This window comes from Galendromus occidentalis, unplaced genomic scaffold (genome assembly GCF_000255335.2).
Source record: "Galendromus occidentalis unplaced genomic scaffold, Mocc_1.1 scf7180000077446, whole genome shotgun sequence".
Classification (NCBI taxonomy): Eukaryota; Metazoa; Arthropoda; class Arachnida; order Mesostigmata; family Phytoseiidae; genus Galendromus; species Galendromus occidentalis.
In genome coordinates, this window is record NW_003805434.1 from 381540 (window position 1) to 404487 (window position 22948).

The 22948-nt window shown below is 50.7% G+C and overlaps 2 protein-coding genes across 2 annotated transcripts; both read right to left on the reverse strand.

Moving 5' to 3' along the window:
* Positions 1–3543: 3543 nt before the first annotated feature.
* Positions 3544–7338, reverse strand: LOC100906994 (nose resistant to fluoxetine protein 6). The gene is made up of 13 exons (XM_003743466.1): positions 7065–7338; positions 6854–6969; positions 6585–6689; positions 6260–6386; positions 6051–6141; positions 5896–5969; positions 5516–5689; positions 5231–5373; positions 4796–5031; positions 4490–4679; positions 4228–4402; positions 3869–4140; positions 3544–3744 (listed from the first exon to the last, which is right to left on the reverse strand). The coding sequence occupies exons 1-13, from the start codon at positions 7336–7338 to the stop codon at positions 3544–3546; spliced, it is 2178 nt and encodes a 725-aa protein (XP_003743514.1).
* A 2016-nt stretch (positions 7339–9354) lies between these two features.
* Positions 9355–22446, reverse strand: LOC100907140 (Down syndrome cell adhesion molecule-like protein Dscam2). The gene is made up of 21 exons (XM_029111514.1): positions 22286–22446; positions 20978–21236; positions 20659–20803; positions 20338–20484; positions 20055–20258; positions 19816–19923; positions 16178–16286; positions 15874–16049; positions 15570–15746; positions 15388–15495; positions 15144–15291; positions 14006–14154; positions 13761–13889; positions 13375–13616; positions 12808–13132; positions 12171–12359; positions 11839–12012; positions 11049–11278; positions 10663–10881; positions 9865–10018; positions 9355–9569 (listed from the first exon to the last, which is right to left on the reverse strand). Exons 1-21 carry the CDS (start codon positions 22339–22341, stop codon positions 9355–9357), a joined length of 3663 nt encoding a protein of 1220 aa, XP_028967347.1. The 5' UTR covers positions 22342–22446.
* Between the last annotated feature and the right edge of the window lie 502 nt (positions 22447–22948).

A 22948-nucleotide genomic window follows, 5' to 3' on the forward strand; every position in this document is an offset into this window, starting at 1 on the left:
TGGTGAATGTTGTTGGTCTTCAGTTCGACATATAGCGCGTGGTCATCATCATCCAGGGAACGCAGTTAAGTTTGAGCCTTGCTTTTGACGTGAAGGGGACATCGATATGATAAGTAATCATATGATAAGTTTGAGCTGAGTTTAGCTTCTTGAAATAACATTTGTGTCCCTATCGGGGGAACATCAGCCGAGTGTTGTGCAATGGAGGCCTTGACAATCTCCGAATGCCGCAGAAAGCGGAGCCTCTCATCCACCTTACAAGCATGGCGGTACACGTTTTGGAGGGAGACACGCCGGAATTGCAGAGTTTCGCGTTCCCATGCAGCAGTGTATTAAGGATATCGCATGATTCTGTCATCATGTAGGAATTCAGATCCCACTGTACCGGATTCGATCGCGACCGCGGCATTTCTGACAACGGCGACCTTCGGAGCCAGAGCCGAATTCGACTCTTGATCAGTCGTCCCATGAAGAGATCCTCCCGATTCCCGATGACAGCCTAAATCTGTTGACACAGCACGACGAAGTACCTTCTGTCGCCAGGAGCTCCATTTAAAGGGTCTCATCTAAGGTCGATAAGCTCGACTCGCCTCAAGTCAGGAGAACTGCTTGGTTTTCTGGGAAACCTTCGTTGTTCATCCCAGCAAATCATAATCATGATCGAAGCCCAACTCGATCTCGATTTTGGCAATTTTCATCGAATAATCAGAAGCCCTTAGGTTCTCGCTCTTATGTGTCTGCTGCCTTCTGTCGGGCTCTGACTCGCCGACCTCGCCTTATAGAATTCCCTTCGATAGACTGACGGACTATGCCATAATTCGCGCTTATTTTTACGCTTTCGTGCCGAATCCAGGGGTATGTGGGAAGTAAAGTGTACAAATCGATTGATAGATCTGCCTCGCGAAAGATTGCACCTCGAGACTTTGCCGTAAATTTTCAACCCAATGATGCAGTTCGGATAATCCAAAACTCCGCAGTTTCCGAATAGTAAGGTTCCAAAAGCGGACAAGATTTCGATGCTTGGAGGACGAAGTACATCGAATTGGTCAGCAAAGCCTGCGACAAAGACGTTTCCACGTCAAAACAATCTGGCGGAGATCTCTTTCAGGATCGTCCGGCAGAATTGTACGATAGGCCGATCGAGTCATGAATCCACTTGGAGGAGACATTGCCTACCAACTCCCCCTCTTCCCTTCACCGCGTGGAGCCCGCGTATCGCTTCACCAGGATCGGAGAGGTCCCTGGTCCGCTCCTCGTCCGATCGGGGATTATCTCATCCAATACGCTCGAACGAGTGATCCCTAACGACGGAAGCTGTATCGAGCTGAGCTCGTAAGATTCTTCTAGACTGATTCTGAGAGCGAAAATCATCGCCGGGTTCGTAATTTTCGGTCTTCTTGTCGCGATTTCCAGTGATTTCACTGCCGGGATATGACCCGCCTCGGTTGTCTGGTCTTTCGTCTTACCGGAGCTTCACCGCCAGCGGCGGCGGGCATCGGATATGAACGGAGGAGAGGAAAGGCATACATACATGCCTCTGACCGTATACCACCGTCTATTCGACTGCAAGGCCCGCTCAGTTTCGCCCTGGGGCCGGAATCGATTTCATCTCTATAACAGGATTATTGCTGACACAAGAGTCGGATCCATCGAGTGTGGGGCTCACGTCCGACTCAAACTCCACTCCCTCCATTCCTTGCGAGTGTTTATGGTTTGGATCCCGCTCCAGTCATCGGGCTTCAGAGAGGATTTCCACCATTGAGACGCGAGCTTTCAAAACTCGCCAACCGAGTCACTTCGAGAAGGCCTAACGCCTCACACTGCATAAACTCGTTTCGTTGAATTCTCGATGCTCAGTAGCGAAGCGATTCCGAAAAAGCGATTCTGTGATGTGGTAGCTCGTCTTCGACAACATCGCTCTTCCATGTTGTTCCTGTGAGCGAGGGACCTGAGTAAACGCGCTGCTTGTTGCAATACAGGTTCGTCAAGGAAATTGTCAATATCCGTTGACACGGTCGACATTGCCATATTGGGATAGCTGTACTATGCTCTCCCGATAGAAACTCGGCCTGCTGTCATGAGTGGCTGCGTGAGAATGGCTTCACAAAAGCTTTGCTCTCGGCTTTTGCATCTCGTTGGAAACGGTCGCCGACCAGACGATTGTGCGCACTTCTTTCAAGATGTCACTCGACGGGCGATCCCAACATATATGTTGAGGACTGAGCTTTCGGAGGAATTGCGCTTCCGCTCGAGCATGACTATCGTCGTCCGGTCGCCAGACAATAGTCCAAGGGGAGCACGAGAGAAAAAATCAATCGTGAGATGGGACACTCCACGAGGTCGAGCGATACTTCCGAGAGATATTTTCTCAAGAGACAGATGTTTCCCCGCCGCAAGCGACTCTTCGGAGGCGCGGAATGAGCACGATCATAGGAGCTTTCGCGATTAATTTGATCGACATCGCTCGATGCGATTTCGATCCTGATCGGATCCTGCTGAGTGCAGCGACGGGCGAATCCGGAATTCCGAGAGATGGGTAGCTGCCGTCGTGCGTGCTTTCAAGCATATCTCTTCTTTCTGGGGGTTTCTATTCGTCCTCGTCGTGTTTGAATAATAGTCGGCTCCACCCATTTCATTAAACGACTTAAGTATTATCTAGTCGTCGAGGCCGAGAGGAGCCTCTCTCGTAAGCTCCCGTTACTTCGCGATCCCTCTGACGACACGGGAGGCATCGTGGATTCGGTGTGAATGGAAAGTTCTCATCAAGGAACGTCGCTGAGAACGGATCTCCGACTTCTTGGAACGCGGGTTTCTTTCTACAAAAAAGCGCTGCCGATCAGAAGCTGCGAAAAATCGTAACTATGGACTTCATCTGATTCATTCGCCGTGAGCTGCAAATTATGATCGTCGAGAGCGTTCCCCGGGACGGAGCCCACAGAGTGATCTCCGCCAAATAATGGAGTAGAGGCAATTATAATCCCTGCTCCGCTGATGCTTGATTCGGGCAAATCTTCAAGATTTTCGAGGCCTAAGTTCCCAGTGAGTTGAACCACGTGATGGGGAGAGAATAGGATCACTCGCCGAGTGTGCTTTGTTGGTGTCGCGGAAATGTTTTCACTCAAAACACGCCACTCACTCAGAAACGTCCAGATTCTCATTCCCTGCGCCGGAGAGACCCGGCCCGGATCCCTGGGCTCCTTGTGCCTCGATCGCATCTCAACTCCGTAAGAAAACATCTGGAGGAACTCTAGTCCGACTCTCCCTCCTACGAGTCCACGCCGCTAGTCCTGCGCGGACGATGCTGACTCGCAATAGGTGTCTCGGAGGAGCATCACTGTGCTCGAAGTCTGCCGAGCATCGAGCGCCCTCTATTTGAGCTTCTCCACGATCTTTATATGAACGTTTATTCCGTTTAGATCTATTCGAGGGTTCCGGGAAATGGATGGAGTATTTACAGAGATGGATGAAACTCAGTGGAGTCGTGGGAGATAGGACTAACTCCGCTGGGGACTCGGTTCGAACAGAGATCGATTTTTGGCACGATCACAGTCCACAATGCTTGATTTCCGGGATGATCTTATCGGCTGTAACGGATTTCAGCGTCTCGTCTGGTCGAGAGGGCCCAGGATGCGAGATCTTGGCGAATATATATTTATCGAGCGCGTATCCTGGCGCTTCGAAGAGTAGGAACAGGATAAATGAAAGGACGTAGCCGTAAACCGCATCAGCTGCCGTATCCCGGATCTGGGAAGAACACGAAACCTGGCTTAGTTAGACGCATGAGGCCCGCCGTGCGATGGAGTTTCAGGGAGGACGATATCCATCCAGACAAGAAAATCTCGAACAAAAAAACGAAGGTCTCGCTTACGTTCTGCGTGTATGTGAGGGGAACGGTATGTGTCGCTGAAAAATTCTTTATCATGATGAGGACAAGGCTGACCATGTAAAAGCAGCAGGACAGTCGGCCTAGGATGACAAAGTTCGAGCGGTTCAGAATCCAACGAATCGGTTGGCCGCCTCCAGCCGCACACGCGTACACTACCCACACAACGCACAGGGCCCAAACTGGTCTGTGGAGACCTCCGTAGATCATGCTTTCTGTCGTGGAGATGACTCCGGATTTCTGCCAAACATAAATCGCTGGAAAAAGGGAAACGTTTAAGCCGGGTCGCGCAGAAGACTTCCGTTACCGATTGGGCGAATTCTGAGGGTGAGCAGAGAACTCACCGAACAGGAGAGCATTGGCCACGATTGTAGTAATTGTCCAGCCGAACACGAAAAAATATTTGGGGAACTTCAAGTTCCGGTGGTGTTCGATCAGGTAACCCCCGAGGATGCCAACACAAACCCCTGAGAGGTTGGTGAAGGCTTGAACATGGATGTGCAGGTTATAGTTGACGAGCTGCAAGGCGGAATACGTTCTTTCCGAGCTGCTCGGCTGTGCTAGCTGCCTGGAGTATACATATCTCTGCGATTCGCTCAAGCATACCTTGAGGAATTGCCGAGGCAACAAGACGAGGCCTGGGGCCGCGTCGTATGCGTAGATGAGGTGAATGGTGTAGATAACTCCGCTGAGTGCCATCAGAGCCACTACTGTAAGTCCCCTCTTGGGTTTTGTAGCGATGAGGATGACGGGGAAGAGCATTATACACAGGATTTGCATATCCGCCGCCATGTACCTTCAAAGATATGGAATTTGTATGCCTTCTCGCATTACCATGATGCAAACTTTCTAGACTTCGAAGGGAACGACCATTTTGAAACAACCTCCACTCATATCCAACGGTCTGCTCACCATAGGTGCGGGAGACAGCTCTCATCGATCGCAAAGAAGTTGGTGGCGAACAACGGTACGGTCCACCATTTACTGTTGCATAGCGGGATCACGTGTTTCGTGAACAAATAATCCATTCCGGGTCCAGACGTCATCAGAGGTACCATGTACAAGAAGACGAGGCATCCGATTGCCGGAAAAATAAGCCTGAAGGCTCTCCGAAGAATCATCACCAAGCCGAACGTAGCCGTCGAGGACTATTTTAGAGAGGGGAACAGTGAGAATTCCAGATTCTTCCCGAGAATATTCTTCCGCGTTCCCATCGAGCTGCACGAGTGTGGACACCAGGTGCAGCTTGATGAAACTGTGGCCAGTTCGGTGATGAGCATTCCTCTCTCACGGGTTAGCGTCGGAGAGCGCTTTCCCCGAATTTTCCAAAGGCCTGATGGTATGTACCTTGTTCGTTCTCCATGCGTTTAGCACCGTCCGATAGATGAGAATACCGGTAATGCAGAAGAATGTCTCGACGGCGAGAAGGCCCTGACTGATCAAGCTGAATGCGGGACCCTGCAGTAAATTCAGGATTTCTTGCGGCCGGTCTGCAAAGGTGGCAAGACGGATTTGTGAATCATCGGTCTCGGCACACATCAACGGTGAACCATTGGTCGGAATCTCTCCTCTGACGCCGCCTGGTAGGAACCTATCGCTCCTAAGCTGAACCGCGTAGAGCCGATTGCTCACCATAGCGTCCCGGATCCCCGGCGAAACTGTGACCGAGCAGAATCCACAGAGCGCTCAGAACTTTGATGCCATGAATACAGTCCAGGTGCTGAGTTTCGGCGGACGGATCCGTGCTGGTGAGTTTCAAATAGGAGTACTTGGCCGAGAAGCATCGAAGTAGATGTATCGATTGTTCTGTCGGAGGAATAGGGAATAATACGTTACAAGGGGGAATCGGCGGCGCCCAGTCCCCAGCTCCCCACAAAGTGGAGACGTTCTTCAAGCGAGGCTTACGCAGTCTCGAACAGTGACGACACCGGAAATATTCCCACCGTCTCTTCCCGCTTACTCCGATATGACTCAGCGGAATCGGGGCGGACTTGATAATTGAATTGGCTAACCTTTGGGGTTGGTCGATTGGAAGTCCGCGATGGTGGCAACGATCACGATTCCGATCAAGAGAAGCAAAACCGCTCTGAGATGAAAAGGGCTCGGTTGGAACAAAGCTGTGAGCTATGGTGACTGTATGGTCATGGAACTTCCGCTCCAGACTCACCCGAGTATGTAAGTTCCGGTCGGGTATGTCGTTGTTTCTGTTGAGTCTCGACAGCCTAGCACAGTGGCACCGAGACCAAATCTCCCTCCAACTGGAATTTCCATTTCAATCGACAAATTATTCCAGCGGAAAAGCTTGGACTTATCGAAAATCGTCCGAGACAGAGATAGGATCCCGAGACTGCTCCGAGATTCCAGGGGACGGCTCACGTTTTTCCACGAAGTGCGGGATTATGCTTGAATTACACGTGGAAGGCATACAGATTCCCACGCGAAATCCGAAGGGCGACTTGTCCATCAGATCCAGAACCCATTCGGTGCTGTTACCAACGTAATGCTGCGGGAAAAGATGAGTTCTCTGTCAGAATAAGTTCCGTGCCTCATACATACCATGGAAGAGAATGCATATCGAATGGTATTTTGGTCTTGATTTAGTGAGGGCTGTCCGCAGAATTTGCGCGCGTTCGGGTCATTCGAGCTGTTCGCATCGCGGTGGAAAAGCCGTGTACCTTGCAGAAGCTGTCAATTATCTCACCTTCAACAGTGGGACCTGATCGACGATTTTCGGTGCCAGTCTGTGTACCATGGGCTGTCGCTGCATAGTCATGGATAGCGTGCAATACTTGCCGCCGGCATCGACCTATTGAATTCAAAAGGGAATGATGAAGGGAATCGTAGAGGCTGGTTCTATCCCTGAGCTAACGTTATATTTCCGTCTCCAAATGATCACTCATGTCCGGTGCTCCGAACTGTGTATGATTCCCCTGAAGATGAATGATCCGCTTGAACCGATTGTCCACTCACGATTGACGGGTCTTCTTTATTCGGGATCTCAATGGTTAAACACTCGTCGTAGCTCCCGAAAGATACCACGCGCCCCTCTGCGATATTCGGGACCGGACCCCCCGAGGCGTCGAAAACTGCGAAGGCGGGTCGTATGGTTCATTTTCGCTCCAGACTGGACCGCCCGGAGGATGGAGGCGAGTCTGAATCGGATCTAGCGTGAGCTACTCACATTTCAGAGCCCATATTTTCTGCTCTCCGAGGCCTCTCAAGATACGCGCCATGGTCTGGAAGCACTCCGTGTCGATTGCATCATCGTAGATGATTTCGTTGACAATTGGGAAAAGCTCTCTTTGTACACGTTTCATGATTTTCTCCAATTCGGGCGCCAAATCCTCGTTCCAGTGAGTTGGCCCCTCCTTGGTGAAAACCTCATGCACGATTCTGAGTGCCGAAGTTCTCAAAGTGCACGACGCTAGCAACAAGCACATCACAGTAGTCCTCATTTCGAGTCTTCAAAATTAGCAAACTAAGGAAAGCCGATAAACAATGGCATTCGACGAGAAGTCGTGCCGAGCCACTCGACAACGCGAAGTATGTTGTCCTGGAGCGACTAATACCCTCCGATCTCGGCGGGCTGAGGATCTAGTTCGGGAATGCTGGATGGAGTCGGATTCTCCAGAAGAGATTCTATCCAAGACCAGGGAGAGAAGTCCCTCGTGCCCTCGCTCATAGACCCTTCGGATCAGATGAGCAGAGAGAGAGAGACAGATCTTATCAGAAAATCGTTATCGCAGGTCGTGTCTAAATGTTCCCGTTCTTTTTCGTTGAACTTCAACAGTCTCCTTCCCCTTCTACAAAGTGAACTATAACTCGATCGAAAGCCCACCTCCATACATTAGGGCTCCTGTGTGCCGATCTAATCCATTGTCGATTTTCTGCTTTGATTTCTTTGAGCGCCCTTCATGACGCTGTCGAATCAGTGTTTTCCAGGGAAACGAGTCCCCAGAAATTTCGGGCTCGAACATGCGGTGACGGAGGGATCGTTGTTCGATAATAATAAGCGCGAATACAGATATTCGGTGCCTCGTCTCGTGGTTTATACGGAAATAACTTGTTGTTGGACGTCGCGGGCTAAGTCATCGAACGTCATATTCTCCTACGCATTAAATTCGTTTGGGCTCTCCGCGACGCGAATCGAGGTTCAGAGCTTTGGAGAGCAATTAGATATCATCAGGGATCTGTTCAGAGTAGTTTCTTCCTTCTGGCGACAGGGACCGATGTGGCTCGATGTTCTCTAGGGGATGCGTGGGGTCGCGAATGCTTACGCACAGACGGGAAGCGCGCTTCGGTAGAGAGCTGGCGCGACAAATAGCTTATGTAATGGCCCGGAATGACTCGACGTCAGACCGGCTTCATACCACCGGCCAACCTGGTGCCAATGTTCCGTTCACGTGGATTTCTCACCGCTCGTCTGAGCGCATGAGGATTTCTGATCGGGAACGTAGACACGATTCCTTCAATTGATCACTCAAGATGCTACAATAGTAGAAGCGAATATCAAATCCACTCGTCCGATCCTCCATGAAAATTATGTTTGGAGGAGCTGAAGCGGAAAACCGCTCACGAATTAATTATCGGTCTCCCAAACTTCCGCATTGTGCTATCGAGACCGCGCCTCCACATGCTCGAGGCGAAACTTTTCCATTCCTCGAAGGACCCGAAAGCGCTGGGATCATGGCCGACCAGGGCTTCGCCAAGCAACGACTCCACATCAAGTTTCTCTCATGAACACTGATGGGAAGATCGACCGATGTACCTAAGACTCGGAAACGCTGGAGCTCTTGACCGCAGACCTAAGCTGTTGGTGGACCGGCCCCAGGCACCGTGAATGAGAATCTGGAATCGTCGACAGTGTAATTACACAGCGAGCTCGTATCAAGAACACCTTCAGGGACTTCATCGTTCCTTTATTTACAGGCATCCTTCGACTCGAAATATCGAATTTGAAATTTTCCAATAGCAGAACCGTAAGCTCAATTTCGACAGAAAAACAAATTGCCATCCGAGCCGGAACGACGTCTTGAAGGGGGTTGAAAAACCGATGAAACGATTGAAATTTCATTGCGATGAAAGTACGACTCGGGACAGCCTCCTCGACCACCTTTCATCAGTGTTATCAGATGCTTTCTTTCACTGCCGGGCAAACTCTCACTCTTCTTCATCCGCAATCGGGAATAGACACAATCCTTTGTTAAAGCTATATGCCATTGATGTTTTTTTCTCGCTCACACTAATGCTACATCATGATCTCTCGAGCATCAAGACACACGGAGTACAAAAGTATCATTGGGAATCATGTAGACTGTATCAAATCACCATTCATGACTAGACAAAGCATTCGATTCGGCTTGTATCAATAAATGAATTAGCTAAGGTACAGAATCAAATTATACATTCATATGTAAAATGGACTAGATCCTAGCATGGATGAATGTTCCGTTCGAAATGCACGTATACCCTCACTCCAGACCGTCGAGCGGAGGCGGAGCCGGCCAGTTTATGTCGTAATCGTCGCAGGGTGCCATTTCGGGAACAACGTGGCTTGGAGCGGCGAGGGGGGACGTGAATTGTTTCTTCGGGATAGCTGGGGGAACTTCAGGTTCCATTGCTACCGCGGAATCTGATGGACTCTTCATGAGCAAATCAGTCGCGTCGGTTTTCTCGGGTGAAGCTTCTGAAGGTCGAGGTTAGTGTTGTTAGTCGGATAAGAGTGAGACATCAGGAGCCGGGGATCTTAGTACAGTTACTATTCAAGCTTCTTTTAATCGAAACCACGGGTGACTCGGGAGGCAGAGGGGGCGAAATGACTCTCGGCAAAACTCGCGGACTGTCATACGTGGCGTCTGAAGGTTTTTCGACTCCGACACGGTGACGACGAAAAGCTGCATTCGGAGACAGCTCAGATTCGGCTCGCTTCTCAATCAGTTTATAAACGTACAGATTCTCCACCAGCTGGAAAACCAGAATACCTTTGATGTCAGGGTTCGAATCTCCATGAGACGAGGCTCCAACATCAGTTGGCTCAGTGTGGTTCTCCGGTTCCAGGTCGTCTCCGTCATTGTCTGTGTCCTCGGGATCGGAGTTTTCCGTAGGCTGAATGAATGTGCCGTCCTTCACGTCACTCTGCAAGGGCAACGTCCGCGTCGGAGTGTAAGTCGACTTCGGCACTCGATAAGAGATCGCAATTTACTGCGAACGCTAGCAAAGTCATTCGACGCTCCGAGTGAGATGAAGGGGTCTCGACTGGCTTTTTTAAAAGATAATCCGCTTATCCATTTCCCGACAGGATGATGATTCCCTCTGCCATAGAGGCCATGATTCTCGGATTCCGGAATTCAGACTCAGATTTTCGGAAAGTTCGCGAGTATTGTTCAAAACATCGTTGCAAGGTCTGACGAGAGCGTTTGTGGGAGAAAAAACGTTTCCTTCCCTCAGGTCACGAGGAACCCCCGGATACGATGATCCTGATCCTGAATCAAAGTTACAACGCGATCTCTCGCTCAGCGATTCGGGATCAATCCGGATAAAGTCAGGGCACAGAAATTCGTAGGAGTATTGCTCCCGGGATTGGTCTGGCTTGCTCGAGCGGCTCGTTTGGAAGTTTGAAGGGGAAAATCAAAAGCAGAACGGACCCGATCTGTCGCTCGTACAGGAGCCGCATGGATGCGGATTAACGCGAAGATCTTCCGTCTTCCGGTAGGTATCTCTTCAGCTGCACTGTTTTCTTGCTTTCCCAAAGTGAAAATTCCCGCTCCCTGGCGACCTACCTCATCATCGTCGTCTACATAGTCGTCTGAAGAATGTATGTCCGCCTGGATCACGGTGCCGTTCAAGCGCGTTTCAGAACCATCTTTTCTGGTCTTCATGGCTTTCTCTGCTCTCAAGGTGGCCCGCAAGGCCTCATCCTTCTCCGGAACGGCTGGAGCGACGATGTAGGATTGTCGATTGTCTTTCCCTTTAAGCATCGTGTAGCAATCTTTCGGTTGCTGTAATGACAGATGGCGAGTTCCGTAAGCTCGAGTCCCTCAGCTTGGCCACCGGTGGGCGAAGCTCTTTCCGGCGATTCAGCAACCCCCTTTCCCTGCCTGAGGTGGCACTACGAAGGCTCTCGAAAGCATCTGTGCTCAAAAAAAGTCCGGAAAATAGTTCTCACCGCCGCGGCGACGACATCCTCTTGGGGCACAGGCAACGACGTGTTGATGACGGCGTCGTAGGGCATGTCGTAGACTACCTCACCGTTCTTGTTCACGCCGTAATAACCGCCACCCTGGAGGCCGTAAAGCTTCTGCTGTAAAACGCAGTATTCGCGGTCGAGAATTCCGTAGGGGCTCTGCACCGTCTGGTATTGCATGACTTGGGCTCCTTGAGGATTGTTGAAGACGGCTGAGGACAAAATGCGTGAAACTGAGCCTGATGGAGCCTCTCGAAGCGAGCAGCTCGAATGCCGACCAGCGACATTCGGAGTATCTCTCCGGAAAGCCCCTGATCAATGCCGGAGAGGTCGTATACCTTCAGTACCGGGAGATTCCACCGCATCAAGGCCGCGCGCGGCTCTAATTGACTGAGTCACTGCCACTGAGCGGAATGATTAAGCCGCCCAATGAATTCCGACGAACAAGACGCCGAATAATAATTCGTTTTACCGGAGAATAACACTTTCTTCCGGACTATCTTCCGAACCGACTCCTATGTTATGCACCTGCGTTGGATTAGACCGATTCCCCATTTGTTCCAGAAGAAGAACGTGAGAATGAAATTAATCAGAGAGAATGAAACAACGATACTCCTGAGATATCTGATAATGACGTCTTGAGTCTAGACGCAAATCGGAGAGATGTTCTGACGCGGGCAGACTTGACTCTTCCTCGAGCACTCTCGAAATTGAGGAGAGGGCAATCGGTGTCAAAGGACCTGCCAATGTCTCTATAATTAGGGGAACTTACTGTACTTGGCGACGATCCTCTTGTAACAAGCATAAGCTGTCACGATGGAGGTTACGACTAGTGTCAGACAGAAAAGCAACGGGAGGAAAAGCCGAGGCTCATTGAGAACTGCCTCCATGTTCTCGGCGGTCAGAAAACCGCTGCGCGCCATGCGTATAGTGTTGACGTCTTTCTCTGCAGAGAGAAGAAAACAGATTCCAGACTCTCTGCAACAGGCGGATGGTTCCTATCTTTTCCTGCACATGTTCCTGCCCCATCCAATATGGGAATCCCATACGCGAGGGCCCTCCCCTATCAAGCGCTAATTATAAAGCCGAAGATGAGATTCGTACCTTCGGAGGCGGTGGTGAATGTCATCGGTTTCGAGGATTCCCCGCGGCCGTGGACACTGTATGAGGCGATGGTCAATTCATATTTCGTTGCTGCCGAGAGACCCTCGACATTGAGATGATGGGTGTGCGGCGGGAAGAACACTGATTTCCAGGTGTCCATCCCGCTTTCGCGGTAGCTTAGCACGAATTCTGTGTTGAGGAAAAGGAAGGAAAGTACCTGTTCACTGTGAGCTCAGAGCTCGTGCCGCTCGGAAATTCTCTGCTCTCGGAGATAGACGGATAGGATATCTTGTTTGGACGGATGGGAGAGTCTGGCCCGCAGCGAGAAACGCTGAGCGTCTCAGACTCAAATAACAAGGAAGAGATTCGGTTGACAGAGACCTGCTTGCTTCCTTCCTTCTTTCAACATAAGCAAGATTTCTGCCGTTTGTTTTCCCCTAGCGTCAGTAGACAGGTCTGCTCTTAAGACAGCCAGCCACTCCGAAATCTCTTCTTTTCCGTTTCGTGAGTCTGTCCTCGAGAAGCTGCGATGACAGCCTAAGAGCATCGCCATGAGCATTCGGAATGGGATAGTACGAACGGAATTCCCAGCGGTGCATTTCTTTCCGAATCAACTCGCTCTCGGCAGTTCACTTACGGGTGACATGATTGTTCGCGGTCTTCTCTCGGATCTGTACCGAAACCGAGGTGGCGGTTACTCTGGTCACGGCGAAATTCGGGGGACCAGGGAGGTCCTTGTCCAAAGTGTTCACGCTCAGATGATGGCTGAGCGGTCCAGATCCAGCCTGATTGTACGCCTGGATCGCGACGACGTATTTCGTATTCGGTTTCACTCCGCGGACGATCGCTTCTCCTGGTTCTCCCTGTACGCTCTCGAAAGTGAAGGGAACGTCAGCATCGAACTGTTTGTGGCCGATGCTATAACCGAGTATTTTTCCGTTCTGATGGTCTTCGGGTACAGGCTGAAAACGATCAAAGACATGGAGACGATTAATGGCGGGAACGAAACTAAACAATCGAGGGGTCGTACTGGAAGTTTGTGAAGACTTCGCGCGAATCGAGAAGGGTACTTATGAGTTTATGGTTTAATCGTGGCCGTTTCCACCGTTTATGAGGGGGTGCACCATTCTTCTATGCTTGGCGAGCTTCAAGGTTGCAGGTCAGTCAGCCGGTATGATAATAATGTATCAGGAATTAACTTTACCTTCCATTGAATTTTGAAGAACTTGGCTCCGATGCCTATGAGCTTCACGTCCAGAGGCGAGGCTGTCGGAATAGCTTCGCGAGTGGTGAACTTGAAATCCTGAGATTGATTTGACGAACCGACGCCATTCTCTGAGATCATGTAGCCGCTGTAAGTGGTTCCAGGATGCAGGTCGGCTATGTAGGCGCTCGTTTCTCCGTCCGCGATCGAGAGCACGGATAGTTTCCTCCCGCTCTTGGCAGCTTCACAACAATCAATCAATTAGCTAGCTAGCTCGGAATCGAGAACCGAGTCGTAGTTCTGACGTCCTAATAACTTATTCAATGGCGCTCTAATATTTCAATGATCCGCTAATCAACTCGAATTTCAGAAAAATCGGTGGGTACCGTTGTGGCTCTCTCTCCAATAGCGAACGATGTAATGATTGACGACTGAACGAGGCGGCTGCCAGTTCAGGCGAACCTGTTTACTCTCGATGTTGGTAACGCGGATCCCATACGGCGCCGACGGCGGCTCTATATTCATGGAGAGGATCGGGAAGTTTCAGAAATCATTATCAGAGCCGCAGCGCTAAAAGCTCTGGGGGCTTCCCGTCTTCCAATCATTCGACATCTTGGCACAAGCTGCTCACCGAGAACCTGGAGTTTGGTGAAAGATTCTGCTCTCCCGAAAGGATTGGATACTTTGCACATGTAGACGCCGGCGTCGCCGGGCGTCGTGTTGTAAATCATCAGTTCTGAACGGATTCCGCCGGGCATCACTCTCTGAATGATATCATACCTGCGTTCGGAGCAAATATATGTTAATGCAGTGGAACTCTTCGGGGTGAATTCTCGTGTTCGAGATAAACGCACGCGCATTCGTCGCATACAAACAAATGCGAGGCGCTGAACATCAGCGAGCTGAAGTGAGTTTCGTCAGAAACTCTCGCCGATGCGATTCCATGGAGAAATTGTGATCATTGCCTCATCTCGAGGATGATCCACATAATAATTGTCCGGGTTTCGAAGATCCTTGCAGTGTAATCCCTGCTTCTGACCGTGTATGAGAGATCTTCTTCCCAAGGGAATGCTCCAGAGGCGAGATACCGGAACAGGGGTCGATCCGGGTCCGGGTATCATAATAAGATTCGAGAGCTGCGGCTCGATACCGCTCCCCCGGAGGATGATCGGACTGAGCCAACGAGAAAATGAGATTGAGGTGTTCGATTGGGTCTGCAATTCATCCCCATAGCTGTCGCACATTCTCTGGCCCCGGCGAAGATTCACCGGATCCCGTGGGTTCGGTAAATGGATGGCGGCAGGTTCTTGGTCTGGATAAGTTCAAATGGGGAAGTCCAGAAAATTCGTGCGAGCTCATGATTGCGACAAATTCGACGCTATGGACTCCTATTTCCAGCGACTTTTGCTGCTCTGCAGGAGCCGTTCCGGCGGATCTTTCAACAGACAGCTCATGGGTATCAGCTACGGCTCGATGGGTCAGCGACCGAGCATCGAACGGTTGACTCTCTTCGCGCGCGTCGCTAATTGGCGATTCTGGAGGGAGATTCAGACGATTCCCGTCACATGACGTAAATCAAGTAGGTATAGTAATACAGCCAGTGAAAGTAGAGCAGGAGAGCATGTCCCTCACGAGCGCCGCATACATATCGATCACGGCGCGGGTGCATCTCACAGCTCATGACAGTATTCCGCTCTTCCCTAACAGGTAGAATGATCTTGTCCTCATTGGCGATCGATTCCAGGATCAGCTCCGATCCGGGAACTTACCCGACGACATATGCATTTTTATAAAGTCGCTCGTCCTTGCTCCAGATCAATGTCATCGGAGAATCGCCGGTCGCCTCGCAGCGCATTCGAACGCTGTGTCCTTTCCGAATCGTCGCCGTTTCGTCATGCTCGATTATAGTAGGCGGAGCTGTGGATCCCCGAGAAAATCACCGTCGATCAGTCTGGAGAAACAGGATGACGAACTCCTATATGTTCACAGGGACAGTACGGATAAGAAGCCTACCGCTTATGGTCAGTCGCAGAGTTTGATGGATTTTCCCGAGCTTGTTGTCCGCCTCACAGCGATACATTCCGGCGTCTTCGACGTTGGACATGGATATCACAAGAGTTCCTGGGAATTGAAGATCATGCTCGGTTAAATGTAGAGGTTCGAGCCCGTTCGCCGTGCTTATTCGATCGGCGTACCGTTCCGGTGGAGTTTAATTCGATCGGACTCTCGAACTGGGACGAAGTCAACTTTCTTCTCCCGTCGGAACCACTGGACGGCGGGTTGCGGATATCCGCTGGCCGCGCAGTGAAGGAACACTTTAGAAGTTGTAGGAGCCGTGGTGTCTGAAGGCGTCAGAGACCACGAAGGCGGCGCTGTAAGAGCAGGCATTCATTATGATGCTCCTGCGTGAAATTCTTCGAATTTCAGGAATTATATTAGCACGGGGGCTTCGGAGCTCTCGGGATCGTTTGCGGTTCGGAACTCGGATGCGACGCTCACCCTCGACAAAAACTGGCACAGTATAGCTGTCTGATCCTAGATTGTTGCTGGCTGTGCAGGTGTAGTTGCCTATGTGACTCCTCTCGATGCGCTCTATTACGAGAATGCTTTTACCGTTCAAATCCACCAAATTATAGCCGTCTTGGCCGGCGCGCACCGGTCGGTTGTCCTTGTACCTAGAATTCAGGGGGAAATGTTCTCTTGAGCCTGGAGATAGAATGGTAGATTGTTCGGATTGAATGCCGACACTCCTTCACGACAACCTTTCGTTCCGTGTCGTGACCTCTTGCAGAAATCCTCTCACCATGTAAATGTTATCGGTTGTGTGCCTCGTCTCAGGGAACACATGATGTCCGCCTTATCGCCCATTCCTAGGGCGTTATCAATTTGAATTTTCTGCAGTTCCGGTGATTCTGGAAGCGAAATTTCCAGGAACGTTAGGTATCCTATTCACACGCTCTTTCTTCTAGGAACTTTCTTCTAGTCGACGCGACGCCGGCGCCGGTCAATGTGGACGTGCTACGGATCGCGTAAGCCGAAGATCCCGTCTTATCAGCGCCAGGAGCACGTGCCGCCATTGGGTCAGCATCCGACGTCTCGGATGAGCGACACAACGTCATTTCTGTATGTTCCGAAAAGCGTCGTCACAGTCCCCGCCCATCCGCCAAGCGTGAATTTCCGTCAAGTCGCCACCCTTTCGGATCATGTGAGCGATCAATGATGGTCTGCATTGAGCGCACCCAGAAATCTGATCCAGCCCCTTGGCGGGACGAATGACGAGCGACTCTTGGTGACGCGAAAATTTTGGCATCCACCACTAGGAATCCACTGAGGCCCACTCTGTTGTCCGCTGTAGTCATCATGAGTCAGAGAGTGTCCGCTACGCGAGCTTGCCTACCGCCGGGTCGACGTCAATGCGGCGACCGGGAGCTGTATTGTAGTCGAGCCGAGAATCTCGGCGCAGCCAAAAAGAAGGTGAAGCTCGGAGGAAACACTCAGCAGGGGAGTCATCACAGAGAGAACCGGATTGGTACTTTGGTCTCTGGGATTCTCTCAGGGCGTCGTGTCGGCTTCCGTTCGTGCGCGAATCGTGATGTTCGCGACTCACGTCCGGAAAGACCTCAGACCTTATCGGGAATTTCGCTGTGAGAGAAAGAAAACTCGAACGGAAGTAATTTTTCTCGGGACGGATCCTGTTTTAAGGGGGGCCTCGATTCGGAGAAACATCAGAAATGCTCCAGAGCATACCTTGACCACCGGTTGCTGTAGCGAACACGCACAAGCTGGCTAGGACTACGTGCGGGGAGATACGTAGGCACTTCATGGTGGAGATTCGTCGGTGGTTCTACATCAAAAAGTAGCCTCGCTTTACTCAGAGCTATGCTCACTTCTCCTAGCAGCTCCTGGGACTCCAGCGCTGGGTGGGGAGATCAGGGAGGGTGGAAAGGGACCCCGACTCGAAAAGAGAGGGAGGGCTATCGCCGCCTCGACAGAGCTCGAAAATGACTCCTTCATAATGAATTTATTATCGGACACTCGAGCGCCCCAATTTCTCTTAGATATTCGATGAGTGTACACAATTTCATGAAACCGAGATTTTCTTTTTCCTGCACCCCGTGCGAAGCTCTCAGAGGCGAGAATTCAATTGAAGCTTCCGTGATACCGATGCCGGTAGACTCGAAGTACGGGGGGAGAGGGTGAGAGTGAGAGTGTTGTGGAGCCGATTTCAAAAAGTGAGGATCACGCGCTGTCTAGGCCGGAACGAGCTCCGAGTTTGCAGTCGATCCCGGGTTGACAGATCTAGCCTTTAGAGCGGCTAAAGGAGATATCTCTATGGTGGAAATGTTGTTCTCTCGTAGGAGTAGTTTCGAAGCCGCCGGGCAACGACGCCACTCGCCCGGGAGGCGGCGCTGCCGGAGAAATATGCAGGTACTCGGCCTTGATCCTCCTGGGTACATTTGCTCTATGGATCCGTCCGCGGAAGCAACGTGAATAACAGTACCCGGGACATTAAACCTTGGCTGTGTGGTTCAGCCCGAAAAAATTTTAGGAGTAGTTTCGAGAATGTAATGGTTTTTCATAGCCATCTGGTTTTGGGTAGTTGCTTGGGGCACGCATTGGAAGCTGAACTCTGCTAACGACATTGAATACTGCGTGCCTCTCCGTAGCATAGACCATTTGATTGAATCATGCGAGGAGGTCACTATACTTCACCAACAATCATTACCTTCTCTGAAGTTGCCCGGCAAATTGCTAAAACTCTCACTAAAGGGGTTCCTGGAAACTCCGCAATTGATCAATAATTACGATAGTGTCTATGAACCTCTACAGCGGGAGCGCTGAGCACGTCGGAGCGAGAACTCGATAGCATTTCGATGAAAATAAATGGAAGATTTATTTTTAATGGATCGAGGAATCCGTCCATGAGAAATGAGGTTCTCGAACGAGAAAGCGAAAGAGTCGAACGAGAAAAATCTCTGACTGCTTCGCTAGGGATGAACTTGATTCCACCAATCACATTTATTCTGTATTCGAGACCGTGACGCCTCGGATGCCTGAATCAATGGCCGGACACACTCTCGAGCGATATTTTCCAGGGGCGACTGATGATGAATAGAAAATTGAAACACACGTATGAACTCTAGGCTACAAGTTATTAAGTCCATTCGCCGAGCATCGCTGACCTTGTCATAGAGACCTTCCCTTTTATGGGGAATTCCGGTTCGTCAGTCTCGGCGTGATGGGAAGCCCACCATTCACAGCTTCGCCCACATTTTCTGATTCACTCACGTCATTCCTTGAGAGAGGGGTTCCTCGGTTGATGAGATCCTATCCCTTCTACCTCTCTACACGGTTTCGTTTCCTCTTCGAGTTCAATGAATGCTAAAAAATAGAGCTAAATGCGGGCCAGGGTTTTCATTTACAGTATCAAAGCCCGAGTTCCGTTCACCGGAGCTTCTTCAGAAGCGATTTGCGCCTCGCCGTCGACGCAGTCACCCGTCCACGGTACGATTCTCCTGGAAACAAAGGATCCCGAATCATGTGCCTGGTGAGATATTCAGCGATCGGAAGCGTTCCTGGTGAAAATTTCGCCACTAATAAGGAAGTCGAAGACTTTCAATAATGAGTGGACTCCCTACACGCCTTGTTATCCAAACATTTTCCACCCCTCACGAACCGATCGAGCTAATTGATGATGCTGCTAGAGGTCTACCTCACAGATCGCATCGCCTCTCATTTACGGTCAATAGCTATCGCGATTCCCCGAAGCCTGGACCTTCCACGGGAGTGGATACTCGTCAGAAATTTGCCTCGGAGCCAATCCAGAAATCTCTTAATGACAAGCGAGAGGCCAGCGATAAGCGAACATGAATCGACAGCAGACGCGCTCATCTCCTGCGGGTTCCCCCTGCTCCGACGGGGGCGCCAACGAATAAGGTAAATCCGGGATCATCATTCTCATGAATTTCCGGTGAGTTTTTCACCTTCCATCTCCGAAGGCAGGAACGTCGAGGATCTTAATGCATATTATAAGCATAACTTGGCGAAATGCATCTATCGCAGCCCAGATCGACAAGCGAGGAATCATATCTGAGGAACCACATGCCATTCAGGACCAAAACTTCAGGCATCGGAATTCGAAACTCCTGTTGGAGTTCGGAGTGTTCTGCTCCGTCGTACACTAGTAGCGTCGACGAGCAACTCTCACTGTACGACTCACGTCACGGGAAGTGTATTGATAGATTGAATTGATGAACGTTTGGCTGATTGTCAAGGTGAAACGAAAGATCGGCGACCCTACTTACGCCGTTGATCTAAGCCTTCCTCGGCCGGGTCTGTAAACTATGGGCCCGGGCACCACAGAAATCAGGACTGGCTTGGGGGACTTAGTTTCGCGGAGTTCACTCCGCGACGTCTCTTCATTGTTCGCCTGTGAGTCACCTGCTTCAGGAATCAAGAAATGTTTCCCCTCTTCATACACCAGGCCGAGTGGCGCGAAGTCTCCCTTGAAAGCGCTGATCAAACTAAAAGTCAACGCGACCACGCCACCTGCGGAAGTAAAGCTCAGCGGGTGAGATCGACCCGCTCATGATCATTCCCTGACGGCGAGCTATGTATATCGCTCACAGCATCGAATCGTACTAGCTGTGAGCTCCAACACGACTGGAGACATCCCTCACCATGAGCACACCCCACGTCTTTTTGCTGATGACGGTCACAAGGGACCCTTCTGTGCTTGAGACACTCCTGATTGATGTATTCGGCAACCAGGGACCATCCCTTCGGGCCGACATTCCCCAGAAGGTTATTAACCGCGAAATGGATCAGGCCGATCAGTTTCTCAACGGGCTCAACGACAATGGAAATCATCGATCCTTCCTCTTCTGTAGAAAGCATTGAGAGTTTTCCACCTCATCTCAGACGAGGAAATTCATGATTGGGTGGCACGGCAGAATCACTCACCGGTCATGGTCCTAAACATATCCCGTAGGATCTCTACCTTGGCGGATTTAGCGAAAATGAGGATTCTCCCCGTTGAGCATTGCACACAAGGACAGAATTGACTCACTTCAGTCACAATCTCTGAGTCGGGAAACTCGACGACGGAAGCTGCGGGTCGAGATTAAGACAACAGATATGATCATGCAGGCTTGTCGGTTATTTTTTCCTGGCATTCAAAAACTCGACCGTCTTTGACAACCCTTGATGATTGATCATTGAATATCGCCGTCTGAGCAAGGCCGATCTGTGATTCGGAGTACAGCGAGAGGCGTGGAAACTCACATTGCAGGTTGTCGGCAACTCTCAGCTTCCTCCCGTAGTTTCCAGAGTGACTTCCGGCCTGAGGTACTCGATGAAGGCTCAGGAATTTCCTGACACCGTCTCGCAGGCTGAAATTGGCCAGGGCGATTTCCCCCTCGCTTGAAGCCTGAGAATCGATAGGCTCCGTTCATTGCACAGAATCTTCAAGAGTCCAAGATCAGCTATTCGCAGAGCTGTTTCGACCCATGTCGATGGCATTTTTCGCGGATAATGAATAATGAGGATACGAGGTTTCGTGTGGTGAAGATTTCATAGAAAGAATATCTCCTGAAATGATTACCGTCGTCTCCGATGTATCGGCCAGGATGAAAGGTTGCTCCAACACGTCTCCATATCCCGACCTTCTGGAGGGCTCGACTTTTGATTTCCTCTTGAGCGGAGAGGATTTCAGAGGCGCTTCGTATCGAATGGATGGAGCCTGAACTTGATCCTCTTTCGAGAGAAGTCGGTAGCGCTCCCGCTGCTCAACGGACAGAGTTGGCCACTCATTGTGGGCCAGTTCCTTGACTTCGGTGAAGCTGAGATTCCGCGCTCCTCGTCTGTGGACGAACATGTGTGAGCGAGCGATTCTTGCTGACAATGAGACTAAATCGGAACTCATGGTTTCACATATCGGCCGGGATAGAATCGACATCAATAAACGAATAAATAGTTTGCTCTTCGCTGTACGTTCGCTTTTGGGTGTAATCTACCGAGCAGCGGCGAAATGTTCCGTACGCCGCGACCTCTTCTGCGTGAGTTGTTCACATGGGTTTCGAAGCTAAGTTGTGGCGTGCTCGTGACTCGTGAGCTAAAGATGGTAGAGAGCATGCCTTGCGTATCAGTCATGAGAGTACAGTTCCTCAGAGGAGCTAAGGTCTTTCGAGACATAGAACTCGAGTCATCCAAATGAGCCGGGAGAGGATCAAGAGTCTCCCCTGGACGCAGCCGAGCTTTGCCTCCAGGCTTAATTCTTCGCCACTCTCGGGGAAAAGTACACGTCGAGGCTCGAAGCCTTGGGCTCGTACGAGCATTTTTCAATCGACGCGGAATGAGACTTGTCGAGAGAAAGACGAGCTCGCTTGAGCGAGACATCCGAACCCCCGGGTCGAACAGGAATCTCGTCACGAAAGGGAAGTAGCAAATTCATCCCCAGCGAGGGAGTCGTTGAGTCCATGCTTGGTCGTTCCAATCTCGAGAATATTCATCATTGTAGGTATCGCATCTCCTGCGAGCCTCTAGAAGAGATGAGTTACGCTGAATTTCAGGAAGAGGAAACGAAGCCGGTGTAGTCTCCGAAAAGTTCCCCCACGGCGGAGAGCTCCCACTACGGAAACGTCTCCTCTCCCGCCGATGATTAAGACTACCGGCGACGAATCCTCGGATCCGATTGTTAATACTTCGAAAGCAATTACTATGACGAGGACCCTTCCCTCTGACCCTGATAGAAAATGTATCGAAGAGGTGAAAGGGTGTCGCTCATTCAAGAGAAAACTGGGACGTTCCTCACTCCTTGTCAAAAAGATACCGCAGAGGTTCCCATAAGGGAAGGTCTTCACTCTCATCGAGATGACTGGTGGCGGTTAGAAGCTGCGGCACATACACTTACTTGAGCGTCTCATTCAACTCTTCGACGAAAATCCAGAATGGGGCTTTTCGTCCCATTATTCGACGAAATTTCTCTCGACGCCTTTCGCTGAGAAGAGCCACAAGGTCACTCCCGGAGCTTGGATTCTCCACCGACAGAGCGTCACGTCAGCTGGAAGCGCTGAGAGGAATGGCGACGGAGAGTGAGACGCGACCGGTCTCGCGCCGAAATTTCAAAGCACGACGTTTGAAATTTGAAACTCGCGACTTTACACTTCACTGATCTGTTCTTCAGAGAGTGTGACGCGACCGATCATCGCCAACGGTTTTGTTCTCTCTTCGCGAGTGATGCGAGCGGGACACGTGTCCGGGTAATTTTTGAACGAGCACCAGTAGTAGGTTCCGTGTTTCTTGCCACTCTCGATGGTATCTCACCCCGCGATTTCCCTTTCGAGAAGTCGTCCGCTGAAATTCCGACGTGAGGGACGAGAGATTAGGTTATTCTCCCGGTCAAGCCATGAGACTCCCGTCCACCTTCTCGGACGATTCAGATGTCACTTCGTCGATTGCAACGTTCCCTCGAAGCTTCAGTGCAAGACTGTCCATGCGAGATTCCCCCCCGATTAAGAGATGTTTGTCTAGGTTCTCATTTCCGAACGCTCGACACGAAAACCCTTGGTGGTCC

Coding starts and splice junctions, on each gene's coding strand:
- LOC100907140 (XM_029111514.1), bottom strand. CDS start 22,341: ATGGGACGAAAAGCCCCATTCTGGATTTTCGTCGAAGAGTTGAATGAG. Junction 20,804..20,977: donor CCGATACATCGGAGACGACG/GTAATCATTTCA, acceptor ATCGATTCTCAG/GCTTCAAGCGAGGGGGAAAT. Junction 10,019..10,662: donor ATGTAGACGACGATGATGAG/GTAGGTCGCCAG, acceptor TTGCCCTTGCAG/AGTGACGTGAAGGACGGCAC.
- LOC100906994 (XM_003743466.1), bottom strand. CDS start 7,338: ATGAGGACTACTGTGATGTGCTTGTTGCTAGCGTCGTGCACTTTGAGA. Junction 4,680..4,795: donor AGCTGTCTCCCGCACCTATG/GTGAGCAGACCG, acceptor ATATCTTTGAAG/GTACATGGCGGCGGATATGC. Junction 4,403..4,489: donor TGCCTCGGCAATTCCTCAAG/GTATGCTTGAGC, acceptor TCCGCCTTGCAG/CTCGTCAACTATAACCTGCA.